Source organism: Coregonus clupeaformis, chromosome 7, assembly GCF_020615455.1.
Source record: "Coregonus clupeaformis isolate EN_2021a chromosome 7, ASM2061545v1, whole genome shotgun sequence".
Classification (NCBI taxonomy): Eukaryota; Metazoa; Chordata; class Actinopteri; order Salmoniformes; family Salmonidae; genus Coregonus; species Coregonus clupeaformis.
This window is the reverse complement of record NC_059198.1, coordinates 50,296,408-50,324,298: the sequence shown is the minus strand read 5'-3', so window position 1 is coordinate 50,324,298 and position 27,891 is coordinate 50,296,408. Positions and strand designations below refer to the sequence as shown.

General features: G+C 43.4%; 2 protein-coding genes across 2 annotated transcripts in view; one reads left to right on the top strand and one right to left on the bottom strand.

The window, feature by feature from the left end:
- Positions 1-49: 49 nt before the first annotated feature.
- Positions 50-11,815, bottom strand: LOC121569944 (UDP-N-acetylglucosamine transferase subunit ALG14 homolog). The gene is made up of 4 exons (XM_041881300.2): positions 11,654-11,815; positions 8,864-9,015; positions 8,243-8,365; positions 50-646 (listed from the first exon to the last, which is right to left on the bottom strand). Exons 1-4 carry the CDS (start codon positions 11,796-11,798, stop codon positions 416-418), a joined length of 651 nt encoding a protein of 216 aa, XP_041737234.2. The 5' UTR covers positions 11,799-11,815; the 3' UTR covers positions 50-415.
- A 727-nt stretch (positions 11,816-12,542) lies between these two features.
- Positions 12,543-27,891, top strand: part of LOC121569946 (TLC domain-containing protein 4-B-like) — a 40,923-nt gene continuing 25,574 nt past the window's right edge. Inside the window, exon 1 of the mRNA XM_041881301.2 lies at positions 12,543-12,771. The gene's annotated coding sequence lies outside the window, so the exon portion shown is untranslated. The remainder of the gene's footprint in view (positions 12,772-27,891) is intronic.

Sequence of the window (27,891 nt, the reverse complement as noted above, 5' to 3'; positions counted from 1 at the left end):
AGCCTCCACTCTTCTGGGAAGGCTTTCCACTAGATGATGGAACATCGCTGCGGGGACTTGCTTCCATTCAGCCACGAGCATTAGTGAGGTCTGGCACTGATGTTGAGTGATTAGGCCTGGCTCGAAGTCGGCGTTCAAGCCAGATATACCGTAGCTACATATTTGGTATGAATTCCATTCAGTATTTCTTTACACTGCACCATAAATTAAAGTACCATTTCATAACACATTCAACTGGTCCAAAACATCTTTACATTGTTATTATATGTAAGGCTCGATGTTCCAAAACATCTGCATTGAAGTTTGTAGAAAAATGTCCATCAAGCAAGCAACCTATTAAACATGATTTATCTGAGCAAAGTGTTCCCATTTGTAAGAACAAAGGAAGTCTTTTTTCCAGATAGTCTATTCAGAGTCAGACTATCCTTCCTAGGTAAATTGATTTGGGGTATTTGTCTTTCAGGGTGGACCACTGCACAAAGAAGTAGTCTGAGAAGTGATAGAGGATCTTCCCGGACAGCGACAGGCTTTCCACTCTGCAGATGCTCTCAACGTAGACAATCAGGACCTTCTTCAATCCCAGGAGGCCCAGGAGGAGTCCTGCCGTGCACAGGGGGACGCAGGTCCCAGGGCCGTTACACAGCACCTGAAACGAGAGAGAGAGAGAGAGAAGAGAGAGGAGAGAGCGAGGGGGAGAGAGACAGAGAGCGAGATAAGCACATGTTTATACAGCGTGACACTCCCGAGCCTCTCCGAGAGAGGGAAAGAGGGGTAGGGATAGAGGAGAGGGAGTATGGTCTGGGAAGGAGGAGAGAGGAAAGAGGGGGTAGGGATAGAGGAGAGGGAGTATGGTCTGGGAAGGAGGAGAGAGGGAAAGAGGGGGTAGGGATAGAGGAGAGAGGAGGAGTATGGTCTGGGAAGAAGGAGAGAGGGAAAGAGGGGGTAGGGATAGAGGAGAGAGGAGTATGGTCTGGGAAGGAGGAGAGAGGGAAAGAGGGGGTAGGGATAGAGGAGAGAGGAGTATGGTCTGGGAAGGAGGAGAGAGGGAAAGAGCGGGTAGGGATAGAGGAGAGAGGAGTATGGGCTGGGGAGGAGGAGAGAGGGAAAGAGGCGGGTAGGGATAGAGGAGAGAGGAGTATGTCTGGGTAGGAGGAGAGAGGGAAAGGGGGTAGGGATAGAGGAGAGAGGAGGGTATGGTCTAGGTAGGAGGAGAGAGGGAAAGGGGGTAGGGATAGAGGAGTATGGTCTGGGAAGGAGGAGAGAGGGAAAGAGGGGGTAGGGATAGAGGAGAGGAGTATGGTCTGGGAAGGAGGAGAGAGGGAAAGAGGGGGTAGGGATAGAGGAGAGAGGAGTATGGTCTGGGAAGGAGGAGAGGGGGAAAGAGGGGGTAGGGATAGAGGAGAGTGAGGCTGTAGGGTTTGGGAATTACAGGAAGACAGACAGACGGCTGTGGAGACACAGGGCTGCAGGGTCTGGAATATACAGCCAGACGGCTGTGGAGACACAGGGCTGCAGGGTATGGAATATACAGCCAGATGGCTGTGCAGACACAGGGCTGCAGGGTCTGGAATATACAGCCAGACGGCTGTGGAGACACAGGGCTGCAGGGTCTGGAATATACAGCCAGACGGCTGTGCAGACACAGGGCTGCAGGGTCTGGAATATACAGCCAGATGGCTGTGGAGACACAGGGCTGCAGGGTATGGAATATACAGCCAGACGGCTGTGGAGACACAGGGCTGCAGGGTCTGGAATATACAGCCAGACGGCTGTGGAGACACAGGGCTGCAGGGTCTGGAATATACAGCCAGACGGCTGTGGAGACACAGGGCTGCAGGGGGGAACTCAGTCAGGCTCTCAACTTACTGCTGAGAATTAGAATACACAGATAATGTGGTTGTGCATCAGCAGTCACTCAATTAGCCCATGTCTGCGTCACAGGAGGTTGGTGGGACCTTAATTAGGGAGGACCGGCTCGTGGTAAAGGCTGGAGCGGAATTAGTGGAACAGTATCAAATACGTCAAACATTGTGTTTGATGCCATTGGCTCCGTTTCAGCCATTATTGTGAGCCGTCCTCCCTTCAGCAGCCTCCACTGGTCTGCATAAACTTTTTATTCAGATCGGTAAATTAATCTAGCGGCCAGCTATCTAAACTTGTGGTAAGCATGGTGGAATTACCGACCTGGGTGGGGCCCATTGATAATCAGTTACATTTGCCTCCACCCTTTGGCAAAATGTGTAGAATTGCAGGAAATGAGTTATACAATTCTTAAATCTTCTCTGCACACAGCAGCAGCAGAGAAGTCTCTTATTAAGGGTAATACAGGTGTGATATATATAACCCTTCCTGGCGTTAAGGGTAATACAGGTGTGATATATATAACCCTTCCTGGCGTTAAGGGTAATACAGGTGTGATATATATAACCCTTCCTGGCGTTAAGGGTATTACAGGTGTGATATATATAACCCTTCCTGGCGTTAAGGGTAATACAGGTGTGATATATATAACCCTTCCTGGCGTTAAGGGTAATACAGGTGTGATATATATAACCCTTCCTGGCGTTAAGGGTAATACAGGTGTGATATATATAACCCTTCCTGGCGTTAAGGGTAATACAGGTGTGATATATATAACCCTTCCTGGCGTTAAGGGTAATACAGGTGTGATATATATAACCCTTCCTGGCGTTAAGGGTAATACAGGTGTGATATATATAACCCTTCCTGGCGTTAAGGGTAATACAGGTGTGATATATATAACCCTTCCTGGCGTTAAGGGTAATACAGGTGTGATATATATAACCCTTCCTGGCGTTAAGGGTAATACAGGTGTGATATATATAACCCTTCCTGGCGTTAAAGGGTAATACAGGTGTGATATATATAACCCTTCCTGGCGTTAAGGGTAATACAGGTGTGATATATATACCCTTCCTGGCGTTAAGGGTAATACAGGTGTGATATATATAACCCTTCCTGGCGTCAACATATTTCACATCCTTGCAGCTCAAGTTCCCGGCAGCGAGGTCACCGTCTGTGTCCCAAATGGTACCCTATTCCCTATATGGTCCCTGGGCAAAAGTAGTGCACTAGATAGGGAATAGGGTGGCATTTGGGTCACTGCCAGTGTCAAGCAGCAGTGACGAGGTCCATGATGAATACTGTACGACTGATACAGTATGGTTCATGGTTGAATGTGGAGAGAGACATCTGTGAAAGTAAGACCAGAACCTCTTTAAAGCTGGGATCCTTAGTTGCTACATCCATTTTTGGACTTGTAAAATAATGATGTATACACACACCCATTGATTTTTGAAGAATATGACTTACAAATGCCTCATGAGCTTAGTTCAACTGTCGTACCCCATCAGAACCCAAAACGTACGTTTGTTTTTTTACTCTGTTTGTAATGTAATGTACAGTAAATGTAAACAGACACGATATAGCCTCAAAACATGGTTACAACTATACTTTTGATATCATGGATGGTCAGTCCTTGCTTCCATAGCTCTGCCTTTGAATTTCCTCAGGCCCCTCCCTCAACTTCTCACCAACATTTTTTTTTATTTTTTTTAGAGGGAAGTCATACTGAGGTTAGGGTCTCTTTTACAGATGAGCCCTGCATAAATACATCGAACACAATTACAAAACATAAGAAAAACAGACATTTATCAACACAGAGGTCTCTGATCATTACTCTGAACTGACCCAGGGGGTCCAGAACATCTCCTTTCAGAGAGCTCTGTAAGTTGTTCCACATAAACGGCACAGAAAAACTAAAAGCAGCTTTAGCCAACTCTGTGGAGACCGAAGGGGCCTCCAGTGTTATCCAAGCCTGAGACCGGGTTTGGTCATTTGTAATTCTAAATTGAATTAATGATAGATACATAGGAAGTTACTGCATGAGTGCTTTGGAGATAAACACAAGAGAATGCTACTCTCTCCTTATATACAAAGAGGCCCAACCCACTTTTTGATGCAAAACACAGTGGTGAATTCTAGAACCATCACCAGTAATAAACCTAAGGGCCCAATGGTGAATTCTAGAACCATCATGAGTAATAAACCCAAGGGCCCAATGGTGAGTTCTAGAACCATCACGAGTAATAAACCCAAGGGCCCAATGGTGAGTTCTAGAACCATCACCAGTAATAAACCTAAGGGCCCAATGGTGAGTTCTAGAACCATCACCAGTAATAAACCCAAGGGCCCAATGGTGAGTTCTAGAACCATCACCAGTAATAAACCTAAGGGCACAATGGTGAGTTCTAGAACCATCACCAGTAATAAACCCAAGGGCCCAGTGGTGAGTTCTAGAACCATCACCAGTAATAAACCTAAGGGCCCAATGGTGAATTCTAGAACCATCATGAGTAATAAACCCAAGGGCCCAATGGTGAGTTCTAGAACCATCACGAGTAATAAACCCAAGGGCCCAATGGTGAGTTCTAGAACCATCACCAGTAATAAACCTAAGGGCCCAATGGTGAGTTCTAGAACCATCACCAGTAATAAACCCAAGGGCCCAATGGTGAGTTCTAGAACCATCACCAGTAATAAACCTAAGGGCACAATGGTGAGTTCTAGAACCATCACCGTAATAAACCCCCGTGGTGAGTTCTAGAACCATCACCAGTAATAAACCCAAGGGCCCAGTACTAGAACCATCACCAGTAATAAACCTAAGGGCCCAATGGTGAGTTCTAGAACCATCTCCAGTAATAAACCTAAGGGCCCAATGGTGAGTTCTAGAACCATCTCCAGTAATAAACCTAAGGGCACAATGGAAAACAGCATCTAGTGGTTTAACTGTAGATGCTGCTGCATGCATATTGATAATATCCCCAGAATCTAAAATAGACATAAAAGTGGCCTGGACAATTTCCTTCCTATTAACAAAAGTCAGACATACTTTGTTTCTGTAAAATATAATAATAATAATAATATGCCATTTAGCAGACGCTTTTATCCAAAGCGACTTAGTCATGTATGCATACATTTTTACGTATGGGTGGTCCCGGGGATCGAACCCACTACCCTGGCGTTACAAGCGCCATGCTCTACCAATTGAGCTACAGAGGACCACAGAAACCAACCTTGAACTTCAACTTCTTCACCAGCTCAGTGACATGTTTTTTAAATGAGAGTTTGTCACAAAGCCAGATACCAAGATATACAGCATGTAGGAATGCATGCATGAGAGCACCAGCTGTTCTGGATGACTATGTGATCACGCTCTCCGTAGCCGATGTGGTTAAGACTTTTAAGCAGGTCAATATTCACAAGGCCGCAGGGCCAGATGGATTACCAGGACGTGTACTCCGAGCATGTGCTGACCAACTGGCAAGTGTCTTCACTGACATTTTCAACATGTCACTGACTGAGTCTGTAATACCAACATGTTTCAAGCAGACCACCATAGTCCCGTGCCCAAGGACACCAAGATAACCTGCCTAAATGACTACCGACCCGTAGCACTGACGTCTGTAGCCATGAAGTGCTTTGAAAGGCTGGTCATGACTCACATCAACACCATTATCCCAGAAACCCTAGACCCACTCCAATTTGCATACCGCCCCAACAGATCCACAGATGATGCAATCTCTATTGCACTCCACACTGCCATTTCCCACCTGGACAAGAGGAACACCTACGTGAGAATGCTATTCGTTGACTACAGCTCAGCATTCAACACCATAGTGCCCTCCAAGCTCATCACTAAGCTAAGGACCCTGGGACTAAACACCTCCCTCTGCAACTGGATCCCGGACTTCCTGACGGGCCGCCCCCAGGTGGTAAGGGTAGGTAACAACACATCTGCCACACTGATCCTCAACACGGGGGCCCCTCAGGGGTGCGTGCTCAGTCCCCTCCTGTATTCCCTGTTCACCCACGACTGCGTGGCCAGACACGACTCCAACACCATCATTAAGTTTGCCAACGACACAACAGTGGTAGGCCTGATCACCGACAACGATGAGACAGCCTATAGGGAGGAGGTCAGAGACCTGGCCGTGTGGTGCCAGGACAACAACCTCTCCCTCAACGTGACCAAGACAAGACAAAGGAGATGATTGTGGACTACAGGAAAAAAAAAAAGAGGACTGAGCACGTCCCCATTCTCATCGACGGGGCTGTAGTGGAACAGGAACCCCCCCCCCCCCAGACAGCCAGACTACATGCATTAGACTGTCTCACTGATAGATTGGCGGTTTAAACAGCTGCTTGACGTAAACGTCTGAATGTCACTTTTCTACCATTACTACCATTATTATTATTTTTGACAGCTGGAGTGGAGACAGGGTTTGGGTTACCGTGGAGATGTCAACGAGGCTCTGTTTGAACAGATGGAACAGCGAAATACCGACCGACTGCGATTGGGGCCCACAGTCAACCTACAGATGCCTGGAGGTTTAAACAGCAGTGATATCAGAATGAGTGACACACACGCAATTAAAATAAATCAATAGTCTCTCCCCACAATGCTGTTACTATTCATGAATGTAAAGGGTTTTATTATAAGCAAGACCCTGAAAAGAAATACCTTATTCTGGGCTACCAGCAAAGTTCAAAAGTATCCAGATCAAGTCACCATTTTGTTAGCGTTGGCACTATTGGAACTGCTTCCAAAATAAGAAAATATATTTCCTTCTCTGAAACCAGTCTTGAGATAAAACTACCTACGTCAGTATACAGCCTAAATATATTCTGGAATGCATTACGTCACCAAGTTCTATGCTAGCAAACAGAAGTTGTTGTTGTTCTCTCTCTCTCTCTCTCTCTCTCTATCTGTCTTTATCTCTCTATCTGTCTTTATCTCTCTATCTGTCTTTATCTCTCTATCTGTCTTTATCTCTCTCTCTGTCTTTATATCTCTCTCTCTCTCTCTCTCTCTCTCTCTCTCTCTCTCTCTCTCTCTCTCTCTCTCTCTGCATCCCTGTTGTCCCAAGAGACAGAGGGGGGGGGACCTGACCATCCGTCTCCCCTCTCCCTCTTCCTCTTCCAGAGCGGAGCTGCAGAGTTAAAGTATCAGCTGGTGCCGAACCGAGCTCGGCTACCCGAACCGAACGAGTGTGCTCCACACTCCCTTAAAAACACCTTCGCTTGAAAAACAAGAAAAAAAGCGGCAATAGTACTGTTTGTCCATTTTGAGAAGCCGTAGCCAGTATACACTTCCTCAAAATAGTCTGAATTAATTTAAGATAAAATTAATAAATTTATTGAGTTGACGTTTTTTGTCTAAAGAGATCTTAGTCGTGTAATTTTACATCTACCTAAGATGTTCGGTGCAGTATTTCTCAATGAAAACGTGTGCATGAAAATGAGTCGTCTCTCGTTGAATGACAAAGACTTTATTGAATAATCCCTACTGTTGACCAATCACCGACGAATTGGCGTAGACTTCAGCTACCGACTTCGGCTTGCCTCGAGAAAAATGTTTGTGTGCCTGAACAGCCGAAAAAAAAACCTTACCGATGTAAATGAACAAAAATGTCAAGATCTCTCCCTCCCTCTCCCTCCAATTTTAAACTGAAGACATATGCAGCCTATCAATTCTTTTAATAGCATTATGCTTCATTATTCCTTATTCACATTAGCAAAATGACAAGACATATTAAAGAACTGAACTCATGAATTGATATCTAGGCCTACAATAAGAGTTATAAAGAACCAAATCTACGTTTCTGAGTTGAGTGAAACTGGTTTCCTCCAAACACAGACACAGACAGACCACTGAAAGGCCCATGAATCATGAACATGTAATGAATATGACAGAACGGGAAGACATTTTACACACAAACTGTGAGGGACTTTGACTAGTGTGAGAAGACTGAAGGCCGTGAAATGTTTAACATTGTAGATTAACGCCTGGAAGACAAACGTTGATAACGATGTGGTAGCAAAGGTATCTGAAAATGAAGTCGGGAGAATGGTACCATAGCCTGGTCCCAGATCTATTGTTTAGCCAACTCCTATGGTGATTGTTTGGCATGGCGATCCACCATAGGAGTTGGCAAGACAGCACAAACAGATCTGGGACCAGGCTATGGTTGCACACTGGGGGGCTGTATCCTAAACCAACTATGTCTGGACGGATTATATTCCATTACGAATAAACCTCCCATGTCTGGTCTGAGAGAGACTCAATGGGATAGGGTACAGCAGCGTCCTGTAGATCTAAAGTACCATGTCAGGCCTAATTAGGCTATACGAGATATTACATTATGATTCAACCTACCATGTCTGGCCTGAGCCTGAACACCAGAGGAATGGCGTAGAGCAGGGCGTTCAGAGTGGTGACCACAGAGGAACTCCAGGACTGACGCACCTCACGGCTACGAGGGATCCTCTGGATGGTAAACTTGACGGGGAGGGAAGTGATGAAATGAGAAGGGTAGCTTAAAATCTCACAGGGCCAATTGATAGGACAAAGTAGGCTAAAAGATACACGTTACAGCAGGGACAGGTGCCATAAGCAATGCTGACTACACAGAGACAAATCTAGCTCAACGGCAAGTAAGCAAGTGATGGGAAGTTTTGTCACACCAAATAAAATAAAAAAAGGAGTTGACGCCATCTGGTGGTGAGGATAAGACTTGCACTGAGAACTCGATTTACACTACTGATCAGAATCTCATCTCAACGAGAATTAACAAACATAGACGTTCTGAATAGAACTGCACTCATAAAAGATCATTGCAACAGAGAGGAATTCATATTTCAAATAATGGTAACAATGCATCTTTAGACCTTAACGTGTCCATGTTTTTCCATATTTTGAAAGGAAAGCTGATGACGGTGTCTGAAATAGGCTACTCAAGAACTACGCTAGTTAATTTGCAAGAGGCTGTATGCCTACCTGGCCTTTTGAACCAGTGTCTTTCTTTGCGTTTTCAAAGGTGCGTATCTTGTCTTCACTCATCTTGTCCGTGTCTGCGATGATATAGTGTCTTGGGCTGTAGGACTGGGAGAGACTCTCCATCAGGCGCAGGATCTCAGTGGTATGTCCCCCTGAAGAAAAACCACAGTGAATGCATAGATGTAACGCAGGCTACATGGTCAATGGAAGCAAGCACTAGTATTATCCCCCGGGTCTCTTTTCAATGTTGCTCTGTGTTACAATAATCCAAAACAGTTTAAACAAAGTATATCCACAAAGCAAAAATCTTAGATTTTACAAGTACATTTCACAATGAACAGGTCCTGTATTAAAAGTCTTAATTAAACCAGGATGTCAAGCTGTAATAGATCCTGAAGGACTGAGCAGCCCTATACCTAAAAGCAGTTTGGCACAAATCAGAGGAGACAGATAGATCATTTCACCATCATTTAGAACTGGCATGAGTGTCACCTGTACTATCTTCTTCCTGTAGTCAAAGGTCAAGCAGGACTATTCTAAATAAGAAACCAAGGTTAATTCTCTGTGTTTTAGTTCGTTTATCTACAGTGCCAGTCAAACGTTCGGACACACCTACTCATTCAAGGGTTTTTCTTTATTTTTTAAATAATTTTCTACATTGTAGGATAATAGTGAAGACATCAAAACTATGAAACACATATGGAATCATGTAGTAACCAAAAAAGTGATAAACAATTCAAACTATATTTCTTTAAAGTAGCCACCCTTTGCCTTGAGGACAGATTTGCAAACTCTTGGCATTCTCTCAACCAGCTTCATGAGGAAGCTTTTCCAACAGTCTTGAAGGAGTTCCCTCATATGCTGAGCACTTGTTGGCTGCTTTTCCTTCACTCTGTGGTCCAACTCATCCCAAACCATCTCAATTGGGTTGAGGTTGGGGGATTGTGGAGGCCAGGTCATCTGATGCAGCACTCCATCACTCTCGTTCTTGGTCAAATAGCCCTTACACAGCCTGGAGGTGTGTTTTGGGTCATTGTCCTGTTGAAAAACAAATGATAGTCCCACTAAGCCAAAACCAGATGGGATGGCGTATCGCTGCAGAATGCTGTGGTAGCCATGCTGGTTAAGTGTGCCATGAATTCTAAATAAATCACAGACAGTGTCACCAGCAAAGCACCCCCACACCATAAAACCTCCTCCTCCACGCTTCACAGTGGGAGCCACACATGCAGAGATCATCCGTTCACCTACTCTGAGTCTCACAATGACACGGCGGTTGGAACCAAAAATCTCAAATTTGGACTCATCAGACCAATGGACAGATTTCCACCGGTCTAATGTCCATTGCTCGTGTTTCTTGGCCCAAGCACGTCTGGTGTCTAAAGAAACCTTTAGTAGTGGTTTCTTTGTAGCAATTCGGCCATGAAGGCCTGATTCACGCAGTCTTCTCTGAATAGTTGATGTTGAGATGTGTCTGTTACTTGAACTCTGTGAAGCATTTATTTGGGCTGCAATCTGAGGTGCAGTTAACTCTAAAGAACCTATCCTCTGCAGCAGAGGTAACTTTGGGTCTTCCTTTCCTGTGGCGGTCCTCATGAGAGGCAGTTTCATCATAGCACTTGATGGTTTTTGCGACTACACTTGAAGAAACTTTCAAAGTTCTTGAAATGTTCCGGATTGACTGACCTTCATGTCTTAAAGTAATGATGGACTGTCATTTCTCTTTGCTTATTTGAGCGGTTCTTGCCATAATATGGACTTGTATTTTACCAAATAGGGCTATCTTCTGTATACCACCCCTACCTTGTCACAACAGAACTGATTGGCTCAAACGCATTAAGAAGGAAATAAATTCCACAAATTAACTTTTAATTAGGCACACCTGTTAATTGAAATGCATTCCAGGTGACTACCTCATGAAGCTGGTTGAGAGAATGCCAAGAGTGTGCAAAGCTGTCAAGGCAAAGGGTGGCTATTTGAAGAATCTCAAATATATTTTGATTTGTTTAACACTTTTTTGGTTACTTCATGATTCCATGTGTTATTTCATAGATTTGATGTCTTCACTATTATTCTACAATGTAGAAAATTGTAAAAAATAAAGAAAAACCCTGGAATGAGTAGGTGTGTCCAAACTTCTGACTGGTACTGTATATGCGTTTTAAAATATAAAACGTATCAATCAATTGGTGCTGCACTCAAGCTAGCCTATAGGCTACATTATGCAAGGCAGTGGGGTCAATATTATGAGATTTGGATAACATAAACTTTAATGTCAACAAGGGAGTTTTCTATGGAATGTAAAGCAAGCTGGCGTGTTTCACAGAGAGGGCACTAGAGAACAAAACAGTATCATCCGTATTAAGGTGCAATTTACAATTACTCACAGATAAGCCAATAGTGTTTATAAAGAAAGTTAAAATGTGATGTTTTGACATAAAACACTGACTGTGCATTATAATGTAACTGCCTAAAAAAAATACATTTAGCTTTAGGCTGGTCTCCTTTGGTCATCTTCCCCGGCCACATTATGTTTGTTATTGGGTGACGTCAGCCCTAATAACTAGGTTACCTAGCTACCTAAACAAAGCGAATCTTTATTACTACTCTGTAGTTTAATAGCTAGCATAAAAGCAGCAAGAAATGCCACTTGAGTGTAAAGTAAAGAGTAAAGCCTAGTAATTGATAAAGATGAATAAATTCCCAAAAAGCAAAGGATTGGCTCGGACGCTTCACTACCTGCTGCTAGCTTAGCTAGCTAGCTAGCCTCTACTTTTACAAAGTCGTTACCTGATCCAGCAACGACAAGCACGCAGACGGGACCTTTCTCTCCCGGTTTACATTTTGATCCACAACGAATCACAATCAGAAGCCGCACAATAACACAAATCACCGTAAAACAAAGTCCTGTGAATAATCCTAACAACAGTGCCATGGTTGCTACTACGGACACTCGTTTGGACCAGATGGAGCGGAGCGCAAAAGCGTTATTAATGTACAGCTTCCTGGAAACGGTTATAGCAACAATAAAATGGATGTCATTGGGGAAAACCAAACTGCTGAGATTGGTTTTGATTAAGCTTCAACCATTAATCAAGGAAGTTTTTTGGTTTAGTTTAGTTTATTCAACAAAACAAGTCAGCATCATCAATATGTCTAGCAAGTATCCAGACCACAAAATGCAACATCCTCTGGCATGTGCCTGCAATCATTCTGTATTTGATGGCCATACTGTCATGGCAAAACCTGTCAATATAATAATCTCAGTAATAACCGTTTCTACTACATTGAACCAGAACATGCCGGATCAGAAGTCTATTTTAATAGGCCAGGTGGATTGGCTTGGGGAGCCAATGCAACCCCAAATCTCAAGCAATGTTAGCCTATGTATTGCTTGAGCCTGGGTCTAGTCTAAACCACCTCTGGTAGGCTATACTCTCCCCCTTTTTACCTCCATCTGAGTCACGGGACCAATGTGACTGACAGAGTTCTAGCCATGGTCTTTTCAGCAACACCAAACATTGTCACTGTTGACCAGGGAGTTAAGTTGATACTAGCAAATTGACATATGAATAGGCCTATCTCTTTAAGAATGTAGCTGTAATTTGATCCCCATATGATAGAGTGCCTTGCCCAACTGTAACGTCCCCATCACTTCCATAAACGAGCATCAGTTTCGCCGCATCACACACGGCTGTCAATATGCGTGTTTTGTGGGGTGGATTTATCATACAGTGCAATGCAGTTTAGAACTACGGTTCCCTTTTGCACGGTAGAATCGGGCTTGTAGGCTCAGAGAGCTATATTAAAATTACTAAACATGGCATCGGACAGAATTTGCCATTCCTTCGCACCATCACAAATCAGTTGAGTTCGGAACATAGATGTAAATTGCAGCCTGGAGAAAGGTAAGTCTGACTGTTCATGTGTGTCTCTTAGGCTATGTGGGTTTATTATTTTGAAGCATACGCTATGTTACAGTTGTTCTCTTTCTTTCTAAAATGTAAAGGGAATGCCGTTCGTGCAATTCAACGTGAGCTGGCCCGTGCATGTTGTTGGTTACACTGGTTGAAAAAATCCGAATGAAAATGATCAAGGAATAAATTGACTGAATGATCTTTGATTGTAAAGTCATCTACCAAGATGTAACTGCATGGTTTCAATGCTACACGTTATGTCACAGCCGATTCTGCGATTGATAGGCTACATTACACATACTGTATATTACATGATAGGCTACATTACACATACTGTATATTACATGATAGGCTACATTACACATACTGTATATTACATGATAGGCTACATTACACATACTGTATATTACATGATAGGCTACATTACACATACTGTATATTACATGATAGGCTACATTACACATACTGTATATTACATGATAGGCTACATTACACATACTGTATATTACATGATAGGCTACATTACACATACTGTATATTACATGATAGGCTACATTACACATACTGTATATTACATGATAGGCTACATTACACATACTGTATATTAAATGTTTTCTCTGTATCTGTAGGCATATACTGCAATTCAGATTTTAGCTGCAAATGTGTAGCCTACAAGAAATGAAATGAAATGAAACAATAAACCCTGCATATATATATATATATATATATATATATATATATATATATATATATATATGAAACCTGCATATATATATATATATACCAATGAAACAATAAACCCTGCATATATATATATATATATATATATATATATATATATATATATATATATATATATATATATATATATATACTGCTCAAAAAAATAAAGGGAACACTTAAACAACACAATGTAACTCCAAGTCAATCACACTTCTGTGAAATCAAACTGTCCACTTAGGAAGCAACACTGATTGACAATACATTTCACATGCTGTTGTGCAAATGGAATAGACAACAGGTGGAAATTATAGGCAATTAGCAAGACACCCCCAATAAAGGACTGGTTTTGCAGGTGGTGACCACAGACCACTTCTCAGTTCCTATGCTTCCTGGCTGATGTTTTGGTCACTTTTGAATGCTGGCGGTGCTTTCACTCTAGTGGTAGCATGAGACGGAGTCTACAACCCACACAAGTGGCTCAGGTAGTGCAGCTCATCCAGGATGGCACATCAATGCGAGCTGTGGCAAGAAGGTTTGCTGTGTCTGTCAGTGTAGTGTCCAGAGCATGGAGGCGCTACCAGGAGACAGGCCAGTACATCAGGAGACGTGGAGAAGGCCGTAGGAGGGCAACAACACAGCAGCAGGACTGCTACCTCCGCCTTTGTGCAAGGAGGAGCAGGAGGAGCCCTGCCAGAGCCCTGCAAAATGACCTCCAGCAGGCCACAAATGTGCATGTGTCTGCTCAAACGGTCAGAAACAGACTCTATGAGGGTGGTATGAGGGCCCGACGTCCACAGGTGGGGGTTGTGCTTACAGCCCAAACCCGTGCAGGACGTTTGGCATTTGCCAGAGAACACCAAGATTGGTAAATTCGCCACTGGCGCCCTGTGCTCTTCACAGATGAAAGCAGGTTCACACTGAGCACATGTGACAGACGTGACAGAGTCTGGAGACGCCGTGGAGAACGTTCTGCTGCCTGCAACATCCTCCAGCATGACCGGTTTGGCGGTGGGTCAGTCATGGTGTGGGGTGGCATTTCTTTGGGGGGCCGCACAGCCATCCATTTGCTCGCCAGAGGTAGCCTGACTGCCATTAGGTACCGAGATGAGATTCTCAGACCCCTTGTGAGACCATATGCTGGTGCGGTTGGCCCTGGGTTCCTCCTAATGCAAGACAATGCTAGACCTCATGTGGCTGGAGTGTGTCAGCAGTTCCTGCAAGAGGAAGGCATTGATGCTATGGACCGCCCGTTCCCCAGACCTGAATCCAATTGAGCACATCTGGGACATCATGTCTCGCTCCATCCACCAACGCCATGTTGCACCACAGACTGTCCAGGAGTTGGCGGATGCTTTAGTCCAGGTCTGGGAGGAGATCCCTCAGGAGACCATCCGCCACCTCATCAGGAGCATGCCCAGGCGTTGTAGGGAGGTCATACAGGCACGTGGAGGCCACACACACTACTGAGCCTCATTTTGACTTGTTTTAAGGACATTACATCAAAGTTGGATCAGCCTGTAGTGTGGTTTTCCACTTTAATTTTGAGGGGTGACTCCAAATCCAGACCTCCATGGGTTGATACATTTGATTTCCATTGAACATTTTTGTGTGATTTTGTTGTCAGCACATTCAACTATGTAAAGAAAAAGTATTTAATAAGATTATTTCATTCATTCAGATCTAGGATGTGTTATTTTTAGTGTTCCCTTTATTTTTTTGAGCAGTTTATATATATATATATATATATATATATATATATATATATATATATATATATATATATATATATATATATATATACATATATATATTGCAGGGTTTATTGTTTCATTGGTCCATTTCATCTTGTAGGCTACACATTTGCAGCTAAAATCTGAATTGCAGTACAAGCCTAAAGATAAAGACAAAACATTTAAGTAGACATAACAATTACAGTGGGGAGAACAAGTATTTGATACACTGCCGATTTTACAGGTTTTCCTACTTGCATGTAGAGGTCTGTAATTTTTATCATAGGTACACTTCAACTGCGAGAGACGGAATCTAAAACAAAAATCCAGAAAATCACATCGTATGATTTTAAAGTAATTAATTTGCATTTTATTGCATGACATAAGTATTTGATCACCTACCAACCAGTAAGAATTCCGGCTCTCACAGACCTGTTAGTTTTTCTTTAAGAAGCCCTCCTGTTCTCCACTCATTACCTGTATTAACTGCACCTGTTTGAACTCGTTACCTGTATAAAAGACACCTGTCCACATACTCAATCAAACAGACTCCAACCTCTCCACTATGGCCAAGACCAGAGAGCTGTGTAAGGACATCAGGGATAAAATTGTAGACCTGCACAAGGCTGGGATGGGCTACAGGACAATAGGCAAGCAGCTTGGTGAGAAGGCAACAACTGTAGGCGCAATTATTAGAAAATGGAAGAAGTTCAAGATGATGGTGAATCACCCTCGGTCTGGGGCTCCATGCAAGATCTCACCTCGTGGGGCATCAACGATCATGAGGAAGGTGAGGGATCAGCCCAGAACTACACGGCAGGACCTGGTCAATGACCTGAAGAGAGCTGGGTCCATAGTCTCAAAGAAAACCATTAGTAACACACTATGCCATCATGGATTAAAATCCTGCAGCGCACGCAAGGTCCCCCTGCTCAAGCCAGCGCATGTCCAGGCCCGTCTGAAGTTTGCCAATGACCATCTGGATGATCCAGAGGAGGAATGGGAGAAGGTCATGTGGTCTGATGAGACAAAAATAGAGCTTTTTGGTCTAAACTCCACTCGCCATGTTTGGAGGAAGAAGAAGGATGAGTACAACCCCAAGAACTCCATCCCAACCATGAAGCATGGAGGTGGAAACATCATTCTTTGGGGATGCTTTTCTGCAAAGGGGCAGGACGACTGCACCGTATTGAGGGGAGGATGGATGGGGCCATGTATCGCGAGATCTTGGCCAACAACCTCCTACCCTCAGTAAGAGCATTGAAGATGGGTCGTGGCTGGGTCTTCCAGCATGACAACGACCCGAAACACACAGCCAGGGCAACTAAGGAATGGCTCCGTAAGAAGCATCTCAAGGTCCTGGAGTGGCCTAGCCAGTCTCCAGACCTGAACCCAATAGAAAATCTTTGGAGGGAGCTGAAAGTCTGTATTGCCCAGCAACAGCCCCGAAACCTGAAGGATCTGGAGAAGGTCTGTATGGAGGAGTGGGCCAAAATCCCTGCTGCAGTGTTTGCAAACCTGGTCAAGACCTACAGGAAACATATGATCTCTGTAATTGCAAACAAAGGTTTCTGTACCAAATACTTATGTCATGCAATAAAATGCAAATGAATTACTTAAAAATCATACAATGTGATTTTCTGGATTTTTGTTTTAGATTCCGTCTCTCACAGTTGAAGTGTACCTATGATAAAAATTACAGACCTCTACATGCTTTGTAAGTAGGAAAACCTGCAAAATCGGCAGTGTATCAAATACTTGTTTTCCCCACTGTAGGTAGATTAACAAAACAAAGACATTGATGGTGATGAAGCCAGCTCGGAGAGTTCCTTCACAACGGAGTGTGCCAGTTAATGACAGCGACTGGTGCTTCTAACAACCCACTGGAGTTAGGTTAGATGATTTGATGATGGTGATGCCAGATGATGCAGTTGGCTTGCTGGCCCTGATGTCGTCCTCAGCCTCTCTGTAGCCTTCCTGTAATGCCAGGTCGGGTGATGCATGCAAGCAAAGCCCCAAACCCAGATTATTAACCAGATACTCAAGTGGCCGCTCTAACAATGAAAATAAATGTATTTAAAAATGGAAGGCAGTTGGGTTGGGAGGAGGCAGGTGGGACCATTCTAGCCAATGAGAGGGCAGATATGCGTTTGAACAATAGGCACAACGGTTTCCATTAGTTACCGGAATGTTAGGATATATAAATTATCCTGTACAAGCTTTTGTGCCGAATACATTACCTTGTTACAGGTGTCAAGCTTTTGGGCATGTGGCAGCAGTGTGTAGGAGGGAGGTTCCGAGGTGTGAGAAGTGTGCAGAAGGGCATGAGACAAAGGAATGTGTAGCATTGGGGAAAGTAGTGGTACGTGTTAGTTGTAGGGGTTCCCATGGGGCTGGGGATCAGACATGTCCGGTGTGAGAGAGAGAGAGGCAGGTTGAGGTTTCCAGGGTAGAGAGGCAGGTTGAGGTTTCCAGGGTTAGAGTAGTGCAGAAGTTGTCATATGCTGAGGCAGTGAAGAAAGTAGAGGAAGATGGGTCAAGGGGGAGGGATCCTGAGAGGAGTGGTGGGAGGAGTAGATCTGTACCAGTACAGAGGGATAAACCAACAAGTGATATATGTTTCAGTAAGATTGGATTTTTGGCATTTATAGTGATGGTTATCAACTGTACTGCAGGGATGGAACGTAAGTCACAGAAAATAGAGGTTGTGGTGGCAGCTGCAGAGAGGTATTTGGGTGTGCGAGACTTGACATCAGAAGAGTTACGTGGTGTGTTGAGTGGTGGTGTCCCATCCTTTCAGGCTGTTGGCCTGAAGTAGGAATAAATATATTTAAATAGTGGAGTATGGTATTTATTATTATTATTATTATTATTATTATTATTATTATTATTATTATTATTATTTTAATTTTTGTGAGTATAGTGTTAGATGGTAGGGTATTTGTAGTATTTTATTTTTTTAAAGCAAAGTATAAGGGAGTTAAACTCCAGCCTAGTAGGTGGCGGTAATGCAACATTTATTGGATGCCAACCGCCGTTAAACCTCATCGAAGAAGAAGAAGAAGAAGAAGAAGAATTAGTTACCGCAGCTACAAAAGTCAAAATTGGCTATATCTTAAAAATGCATGAAAACAACAATTTGCTTTTTGGTTTTAATTTAAAGTTAGGGTTAGAAACCTGGTCTCAAAGCATTTTGTATAATTCTCTGTATGTAAATTGGAGACACTCCATCTAGTATGATATGTTACATTTCGTACGGTATGTATTAATTTGTGTATGTCCATCATCCATTTCGTATCATATGTTACGAAGTACAATTTGTATGATATGTTACGATTTTGCAAAATGTACAATATGTTATGAATTTGCAAAACATACAATATGTTACAAATTTGCTAAACGGATGATATGTTACGAATTCCAATTTGTTGTGGCTAACGTTAGCTAGGTGGCTAATGCTAACGTTAGCTAGCTGATTAATGTTAGCTAGGCTAGGGGTTAAGGTTATGAGTTAGGTTAAAGGGTTAGGGGAAGGGTTAGCTAAAAGGGTTAGAGTTAGGGTTAGCGGAAGGGTTAGCTAACATGCTAAGTAGTTGAAAAGTGGCTAAATAGCTAAAATGCTAAAGTTGTCCGTGATGAGATTTGAACACACAACCTTTGGGTTGCTAGGCGTTCGCGATTGTTGTGTTACCATATGTTGTTGTTATCTAGAAAATAATAATGGAAAAAAGCTTAGTCTAATACAGCCTTCACACCAATTAGCCTACAGGTATACGCCATATCAATTAATAAGGCTGATGGAACAGATCAGAAGGTTTAGCTTAAAATGTTAATAAACTAAATGTTGATAAACTTCTGCAGCAATGTGCACACAGCGGTAGACTTACAGTACCAGTCAAAAGTTTGGACACACCTACTCATTCCAGGGTCTGTCTTTATTTTTACTATTTTCTACATTGTAGATTAATAGTGAAGACATCAAAACTATGAAATAACACATATGTAATCATGTAGTAAGCAAAAAAAAAAAAACTGTGTTGGGTCATTGTCCTGTTAAAAAACAAATGATAGTCCCACTAAGCCCAAACCAGATGGGATGGCGTATCGCTGCAGAATGCTGTGGTAGCCATGCTGGTTAAGTGTGCCTTGAAATAAATCATAGACAGTGTCACCAGCAAAGCACCCCCACACCATAACACCTCCACCTCCATGATTTATGGTGGGAAATACACATGCAGAGATCATCCGTTCACCCACACAAAGACACGGCGGTTGGAACCAAAAATCTCAAATTTAGACTCCAGACCAAAGGACACATTTCCACCAGTCTAATGTCCATTGCTCGTGTTTCTTGGCCCAAGCAAGTCTCTTCTTCTTATTGGTGTCCTTTAGTATTGGTTTCTTTGCAGCAATTCGACCATGAAGGCCTGATTCACGCAGTCTCCTCTGAACAGTTGATGTTGAGATGTGTCTGTTACTTGAACTCTGTGAAGCATTTATTTGGGCTGCAATTTCTGAGGCTGGTAACTCTAATTTAACTTATCATCTGCAGCAGAGGTAACTCTGGGTCTTCCTTTCCTGTGGCGGTCCTCATGAGAGCCAGTTTCATCCTAGCGCTAGATGGTTTTTACACTGCACTAATATGGACTTGTTCTTTTACCAAATAGGGCTATCTTCTGTATACCTTGTCACAACACAACTGATTGGCTCAAATACATTAAGAAGGAAAGAAATTCCACAAATTAACTATTAAGAAGGCACACCTGTTAATTGAAATGCATTCCAGGTGACTACCTCATGAAGCTGGTTGAGAGAATGCCAAGAGTGTGCAAAGCTGTCATCAAGGCAAAGGGTGGCTATTTGAAGAATCTTAAATATAAAATATACAGTACCGTTCAAAAGTTTGGGTTCACTTAGAAATGTCCTTGTTTTCGAAAGAAGAGCAATTTTTTTGTCCAATTGATCAGAAATACAGTGTAGACATTGTTAATGTTGTAAATGGCTATTGTTGCTGGAAACGGCTGATTTTTAATGGAATATCTACATAGGCGTACAGAGGTCCATTATCAGCAACCATCAGTCCTGTGTTCCAATGGCACGTTGTGTTTGCTAATCCAAGTTTATCATTTTAAAAGGCTAATTGATCATTAGAAAACCCTTTTGCAATTATGTTAGCACAGCTGGAAATTGTTGTGCTGATTTAAAGAAGCAATAAAACTGGCCTTCTTGGGACTAGTTGAGTATCTGGAGCATCAGCAATTGTGTAGTGTATTTTTATTTTTATTTGTTTAATCGTTTTTTGGTTACTACATGATTAGATATGTGTTATTTCATAGTTTTGATGTCTTCACTATTATTCTACAATGTAATTTTTTTTTACATATAAACAAAAACCCTTGAATGAGTAGGTTTGTCCAAACCTTTGACTGGTAGTGTATGTGCAAATGTTCTAAAATGCAGTTTGCGGGAAAACATGCGAGCGGTTTCATGGACAGAGATGGTAATATCCGTTAGACATTTAGAAAGAGGGGAGATCTAAAGATGCAACAACTATCATGGGTTGCTAATATGACTAGGGTAATGCCTTTGGTTGCTAGACAATGAAAGAAAGTTGAAAGAACGAATAGAACGGGAGAAGGCATATGAGGAAGTCTTTATAAAATAATTGCCTCAACATTTCTATGGTGGGATTTTGGCTATAGGCTACTTTGAAGCAAGATAATACATGCCTCATAATATGGAGTAAAACGTCCAGGTTTCAAACAATTAAGGAAGAGGACAAATATAGCAAAGCTAACAATAGGCCTAACCGTATTCTGGTAGATGGAAAGGCTTTCTCAAAAAACCTTCTCAATTAAACGTTAACTAGCTACAAAGTAGCCTATGCCTACATGGCAGAATGATATCATGATTATTTTCATCAATCCCATCAAGTGGCCATTTGTTTTGCAAACTCCATGTGCTACTGAATCACTGCTAACCAAACAACAGTTCTAGGTGCCTGTGCACTTGAATTAATGGGTAACGACACTCAAAAATATAAACATCCCCTGTCACTTAGGCCCTGCCGGTAGCCTACACAGCTCCACCAGTAGAACACCATTTTCTACAGTTCATTTGTTAACAATGACCCAGCAAATTACATTGGTTGTCCCTCAATTAATAAAACCTATAATTTGTTATTTGCGAAATCCATTTTTTACAAGCATCTGAATGCTGAAGCTGCCGTGCAGATGTACCAAAGCTGAAGCGCATAGCACGTCCAGATGTACCAAAGCTGAAGCACGTCCAGATGTACCAAAGCTGAAGCACGTCCAGATGTACCAAAGCTGAAGCACGTCCAGATGTACCAAAGCTGAAGCACGTCCAGATGTAGCAAAGCTGAAGCACGTCCAGATGTACCAAAGCTGAAGCACGTCCAGATGTACCAAAGCTGAAGCACGTCCAGATGTACCAAAGCTGAAGCACGTCCAGATGTACCAAAGCTGAAGCACGTCCAGATGTACCAAAGCTGAAGCACGTCCAGATGTAGCAAAGCTGAAGCACGTCCAGATGTACCAAAGCTGAAGCACGTCCAGATGTACCAAAGCTGAAGCACGTCCAGATGTACCAAAGCTGAAGCACGTCCAGATGTACCAAAGCTGAAGCACGTCCTGATGTAGGAATAGTAGAACAGGGACAGGGTAGGTCTACCTTTCGTTGGCAAGAGCAGCTGCATCTCCCTTACTGTGCGCACAGTTATCTGACATGTAGATCAATGTCATACTCAGTTACATGCATAACAGTTTGATAGGCTGAAGGAGAGGACGCGTCAATTCAGTCACAACAGATTAGAGGTATTTTCAGAATAAGGCAGAAAAAAATGTACATGAGTAAAATACGTTAGTGCACCGGCGATTCGTAATGTTTGAATTGGTTTCTTACAGATGCCACATTTGGATCGGTTTGGGCTCCCGCGGAGGGGACCGATGCATATTTGTGAATTGTTACATCCCTAACACCTAATGTCCACCAGATGCATCAAACTCTGCGTTCTGGCGGAAGTCATTCATTGTCAACGGAGCAGTCCGCAAGAGCATGTTGGGGATGCCGCACTAGGCTGCGGTGCGTTCTGTGTACCGGATGCGTTCAATGTTTTCAACTCGTGCGTTGCTTTAATGTGGTACACAAATGGAAGAACACACACAGACTCCAACTAGCTAGCTTTTAGCTTTTAGCTAGTTGAAAAGCGAAGCACATGTACGGAAAATCCGGCCTAGATATCCGGCAAAACTATTTTTTTTTATTTAACCAGGTAAGCCAGTTGAGAAAAAGTTCTCATTTACAACTGCGACCTGGCCAAGATAAAGCAAAGCAGTGCGATTAAAAACAACAACACAGAGTTACATATGGGGTAAAACAAAACATATGGTGGACATGAGGCATAATGACCACCAGTGGTACACTGCATTTATGCATAGGTTTATACAAGTAAGTGGTAGCAATCTAGAACCATCATCGTTCTACTTAATTCTATGTCCATAATATGTTTAATTTTATGCATATCTAAGCATACCTCTTGGGCTGTCTGTATCATGTCTGTATTTGTTTTAATTTAAGAAATGAAATATGCTTCTCTGCATCTCTGCTAAAATGTGAGTCTTATTCAGTACATTTAGTTATTGCTTGCTTTTCTAAAGTCTACCAATCTTGCCAGCAGTCATGCCAGCTAATATAGTTAGACAAGCTAGCTACTCTAACTTGATTGATTGTCACGGTTTCGGCCGAGGCTGCTCCTCCTCCTTGTTCGGGCAGGCTTCGGCGGTCGTCGTCTCCGGAGTACTAGCTGCCACCGTTCTTTGTTTTCTATGTTTGATTGGTTTGGTCTGTTTAGTACACCTGTTCATGTTTAGTGTTTATTATGTGTCCTATAAGTTCTCGTGGTTTCTGTCATGTGTTGTGTGTAATTGTTTTCCTGTCGCTTGGTGCAGTGCTGTTTGCTAGACTCTCTTTGTTTTACCGTCGCACTATTGTTCGTGCGCAGTTCGGTTTGGGAGTATTTTACGCACTGTGGCGTATGTTTCGCCTCCGGGTTGTTTGACCCGTGTTTTGATTTTGGATTTTCTAGTAAAGTCTGGATTAACTGAGCTCCTGTGTCCTGCTATTGATTCGCACCACATCCGCATCAGAGTTCGTGACATTGATAGCCTGAAATGGCTTCTTGGTAGCTAGTGATGAGGCTAGAAGATTGAACCTATCTGGGCTAGCTAAAGACAACGTCATAACATTGCTAGTAGTATTACAGAGAAACAACAACAAATACATAAACGCACACACACACATACTAACTTTCACAGGATGACCCAAACATTTTTCAGACTCCAGCCACCCAAGTCATAGACTGTTCTCTCTGCTACCGCACGGCAAGTGGAACCAACAGGACCCTGAACAGCTTCTACCCCCAAGCCATAAGACTGCTAAATAGTTAGTCAAATAGTTAACCAAATAGCTACCTGGACTATCTGCATTGACCCCTTTTGCCCTAACTTTTTTTGAATCATCACATATGCTGCTGCTACTATTTATAAAGAGTCATAATACCCATAAAACCTAGCGGTCAAACAGGGAAATGGTTCCAATTGTTTTTCCACCATTCATTTTTCCCATAGGGGATTTTAGAAACACTTAAAATAAGGGCTGTGTTTAATGTAGGCTTACCCTGGCATGACATTTTCATAACCATTTAAATCCCTCTAGGACAAGGTGACTTTTATCAATATATTGGCCTGTATTTACCCTCCCAAAATGAAACGCTAATTAGCTGCTAATGTGGCTATCATAAAGAACTACAAATGCCATGATGATCTGGACGAGACTGTCAAATCGAGGTAAAGGTAAGAATCTCTGGATTAACTATCTATTGTTAGGTAAATGTAGTAATGAATAAATTGGCTACATTTCTTTAAATGGACAATTCTGTGAACTGTCTTGTGCACGTTTTAAATTGACACAATACCTGTTAGCAAAGGTGTCAGCGAGATATGACACACATGAGCGTGCAGGGATTTGTAGTTTTGCATGATGTCTACTTTGATGCTAATTAGCATTTTCGATTCTGAGAGTAAATACAGGCGAATATATTGATAAAAGTCACCTTGTCCGAGAAAGATTTACATGGTTATCAAAACGTCACGCCAGGGTTAGCCTACATAAAACAGCCCTTATTTTAAGTGTTTCTAAAATCCCCCATTTGAAAAATGAATGGTGGAAAGTGTATTGGAACCATTTCCCTGTTTGACCGCTAGGTTTTATGGGTATTATGACACCTCCACTGTGGGGCTCTATTATCTATCCTGTTGCCTAGTCACTTTATTCCAAGTTATATTTGCATATCTACCTCAATTACCTTGTACGCCTGCACATTGACTCAGTACTGGTACCCTGTGTATGTAGCCAAGTTATCGTTACTCATTGTGTATTTATTATTACTTTTATTATTACGTGTTATTACTTTTCTATGATTTCTCTATTTTCTTTCTCTCTGCATTGTTGGGAAGGTCCCGTTAGTCACCATTCCACTGTTAGTTTCACCTGTTGTTTACGAAGCATGTGACAAATACCATTTGATTTGATGACTCCATCCCTCGGGACCTTTTGATTGTAAACCACAGTGATTGAATTAGCTCAATGGGAGAGTCATCAGAAGCTACAGCAGATGTCCTTTGCGAGTGCGCGAGTGCGTTCTTTGCTTTCTGCACTGCAGAGCTATGCTGATGCGTGTATCTCTGAGTGGCAGGATCTGGCTGGTTTACCGCCACACACCACTCGTGAGGCTGAGACAGGCTGTCTCCTGGGTCACAGCCCTCCCACCTCTGCTGCTTGGAAAAGGCTTACAGCTGTGGCTGGGGGCTGGACCTGTTGTACACAATAATAGTCCCTTGCACAGGGGGGGGGGGATTCACAGTGTAATAGCCGAGTAGCCTATTGACTTGTATAGGCAATAATAATACATTACTGTAAATGTGGTTACCTGAAGTGACAGACACATCTTTGGAGAGCAGAACCTACATGCTATGCTGCAGAGTACAAAATGTAAGACTAATTTTAGTAGCTGCATTTTACTGCATGAATGGGTACTGCCGGAATTCATGTAGCAACATAGTACAGTAGGAAATGAGGAAGTGACGTTCTAGGGTGTCCAATCGCAGCAGCATCAGGAAGTGACGTTCTAGGGTGTCCAATCGCAGCAGCATCAGGAAGTGACGTTCTAGGGTGTCCAATCGCAGCAGCATCAGGAAGTGACGTTCTACGGTGTCCAATCGCAGCAGCATCAGGAAGTGACGTTCTAGGGTGTCCAATCGCAGCAGCATTAGGAAGTGACGTTCTAGAGTGTCCAATCGCAGCAGCATCAGGAAGTGACGTTCTAGAGTGTCCAATCGCAGCAGCATCAGGAAGTGATGTTCTAGGGTGTCCAATCGCAGCAGCATCAGGAAGTGACGTTCTAGGGTGTCCAATCGCAGCAGCATCAGGAAGTGACGTTCTAGGGTGTCCAATCGCAGCAGCATTAGGAGGTGACGTTCTAGAGTGTCCAATCGCAGCAGCATCAGGAAGTGACGTTCTAGAGTGTCCAATCGCAGCAGCATCAGGAAGTGACGTTCTAGGGTGTCCAATCGCAGCAGCATCAGGAAGTGATGTTCTAGGGTGTCCAATCGCAGCAGCATCAGGAAGTGACGTTCTAGGGTGTCCAATCGCAGCAGCATCAGGAAGTGACGTTCTAGGGTGTCCAATCGCAGCAGCATCAGGAAGTGAGGTTCTAGGGTGTCCAATCGCAGCAGCATCAGGAAGTGACGTTCTAGGGTGTCCAATCGCAGCAGCATCAGGAAGTGACGTTCTAGGGTGTCCAATCGCAGCAGCATCAGGAAGTGACGTTCTAGGGTGTCCAATCGCAGCAGCATCAGGAAGTGACGTTCTAGGGTGTCCAATCGCAGCAGCATCAGGAAGTGACGTTCTAGGGTGTCCAATCACAGCAGAATCAGGAAGTGACGTTCTAGGGTGTCCAATCGCAGCAGCATCAGGAAGTGACGTTCTAGGGTGTCCAATCGCAGCAGCATCAGGAAGTGACATTCTAGGGTGTCCAATCGCAGCAGCATCAGGAAGTGATGTTCTAGAGTGTCCAATCGCAGCAGCATCAGGAAGTGACGTTCTAGGGTGTCCAATCGCAGCAGCATCAGGAAGTGACGTTCTAGGGTGTCCAATCGCAGCAGCATCAGGAAGTGACGTTCTAGGGTGTCCAATCGCAGCAGCATCAGGAAGTGACGTTCTAGGGTGTCCAATCGCAGCAGCAACCACGATAATCTCCAGTCGTTCGGTTCTCCTCTGCCTAGAGACTGCACTGTGTGTAAGTGGCTTCTGCTGGTCTGAGCTGGCGCTTGTCGATGTTTGAGCCAAAGGTTTATCTGTATGGATCAGCGCCTTCTACGCTGCACAGTTCAGAAAGGAAGATTCTGCAGAAGAAGGAGCCCATCTCTATGGATACTTACTGTAGAACTCCAGACATCACTGTTGTGTGCTACAGTTTGCCTTCTAGACTCCTGACATCGTCTCAAGCTCAATGGAAACCAGATTTATGTTTGATGCATAGGCCTATATGGTCAGATTTAGTAAACGTTCGCCCCAGTTAAACCTGCCAACTAGGGTAACCTAAAATGGCTCAACTAACAGACTACGCCAGTTCCTGTTTGATGAGGGGGAACAACTCAACCAGTATAGGACAGGTGGTGACAGGACCATCTCAACCAGTATAAGAGAGGTGGTGACAGGACCATCTCAACCAGTATAAGAGAGGTGGTGACAGGACCATCTCAACCAGTATAAGACGGGGTGACAGGACCATCTCAACCAGTATAAGACAGGGGGTGACAGGACCATCTCAACCAGTATAAGACAGGGGATGACAGGACCATCTCAACCAGTATAAGACAGGGGGTGACAGGACCATCTCAACCAGTATAAGACAGGTGGTGACAGGACCATCTCAACAAGTATAAGAGAGGTGGTGACAGGACCATCTCAACCAGTATAAGACAGGTGGTGACAGGACCATCTCAACCAGTATAAGACAGGTGGTGACAGGACCATCTCAACCAGTATAAGACAGGTGGTGACAGGACCATCTCAACCAGTATAAGACAGGGGATGACAGGACCATCTCAACCAGTATAAGACAGGGGGTGACAGGACCATCTCAACCAGTATAAGACAGGTGGTGACAGGACCATCTCAACCAGTATAAGACAGGTGGTGACAGGACCATCTCAACCAGTATAAGAGAGGTGGTGACAGGACCATCTCAACCAGTATAAGACAGGGGATGACAGGACCATCTCAACCAGTATAAGACAGGGGGTGACAGGACCATCTCAACCAGTATAAGACAGGGGATGACAGGACCATCTCAACCAGTATAAGACAGGTGCTGACAGGACCATCTCAACCAGTATAAGACAGGGGGTGACAGGACCATCTCAACCAGTATAAGACAGGTGGTGACAGGACCATCTCAACCAGTATAAGACAGGGGATGACAGGACCATCTCAACCAGTATAAGACAGGTGGTGACAGGACCATCTCAACCAGTATAAGACAGGGGATGACAGGACCATCTCAACCAGTATAAGA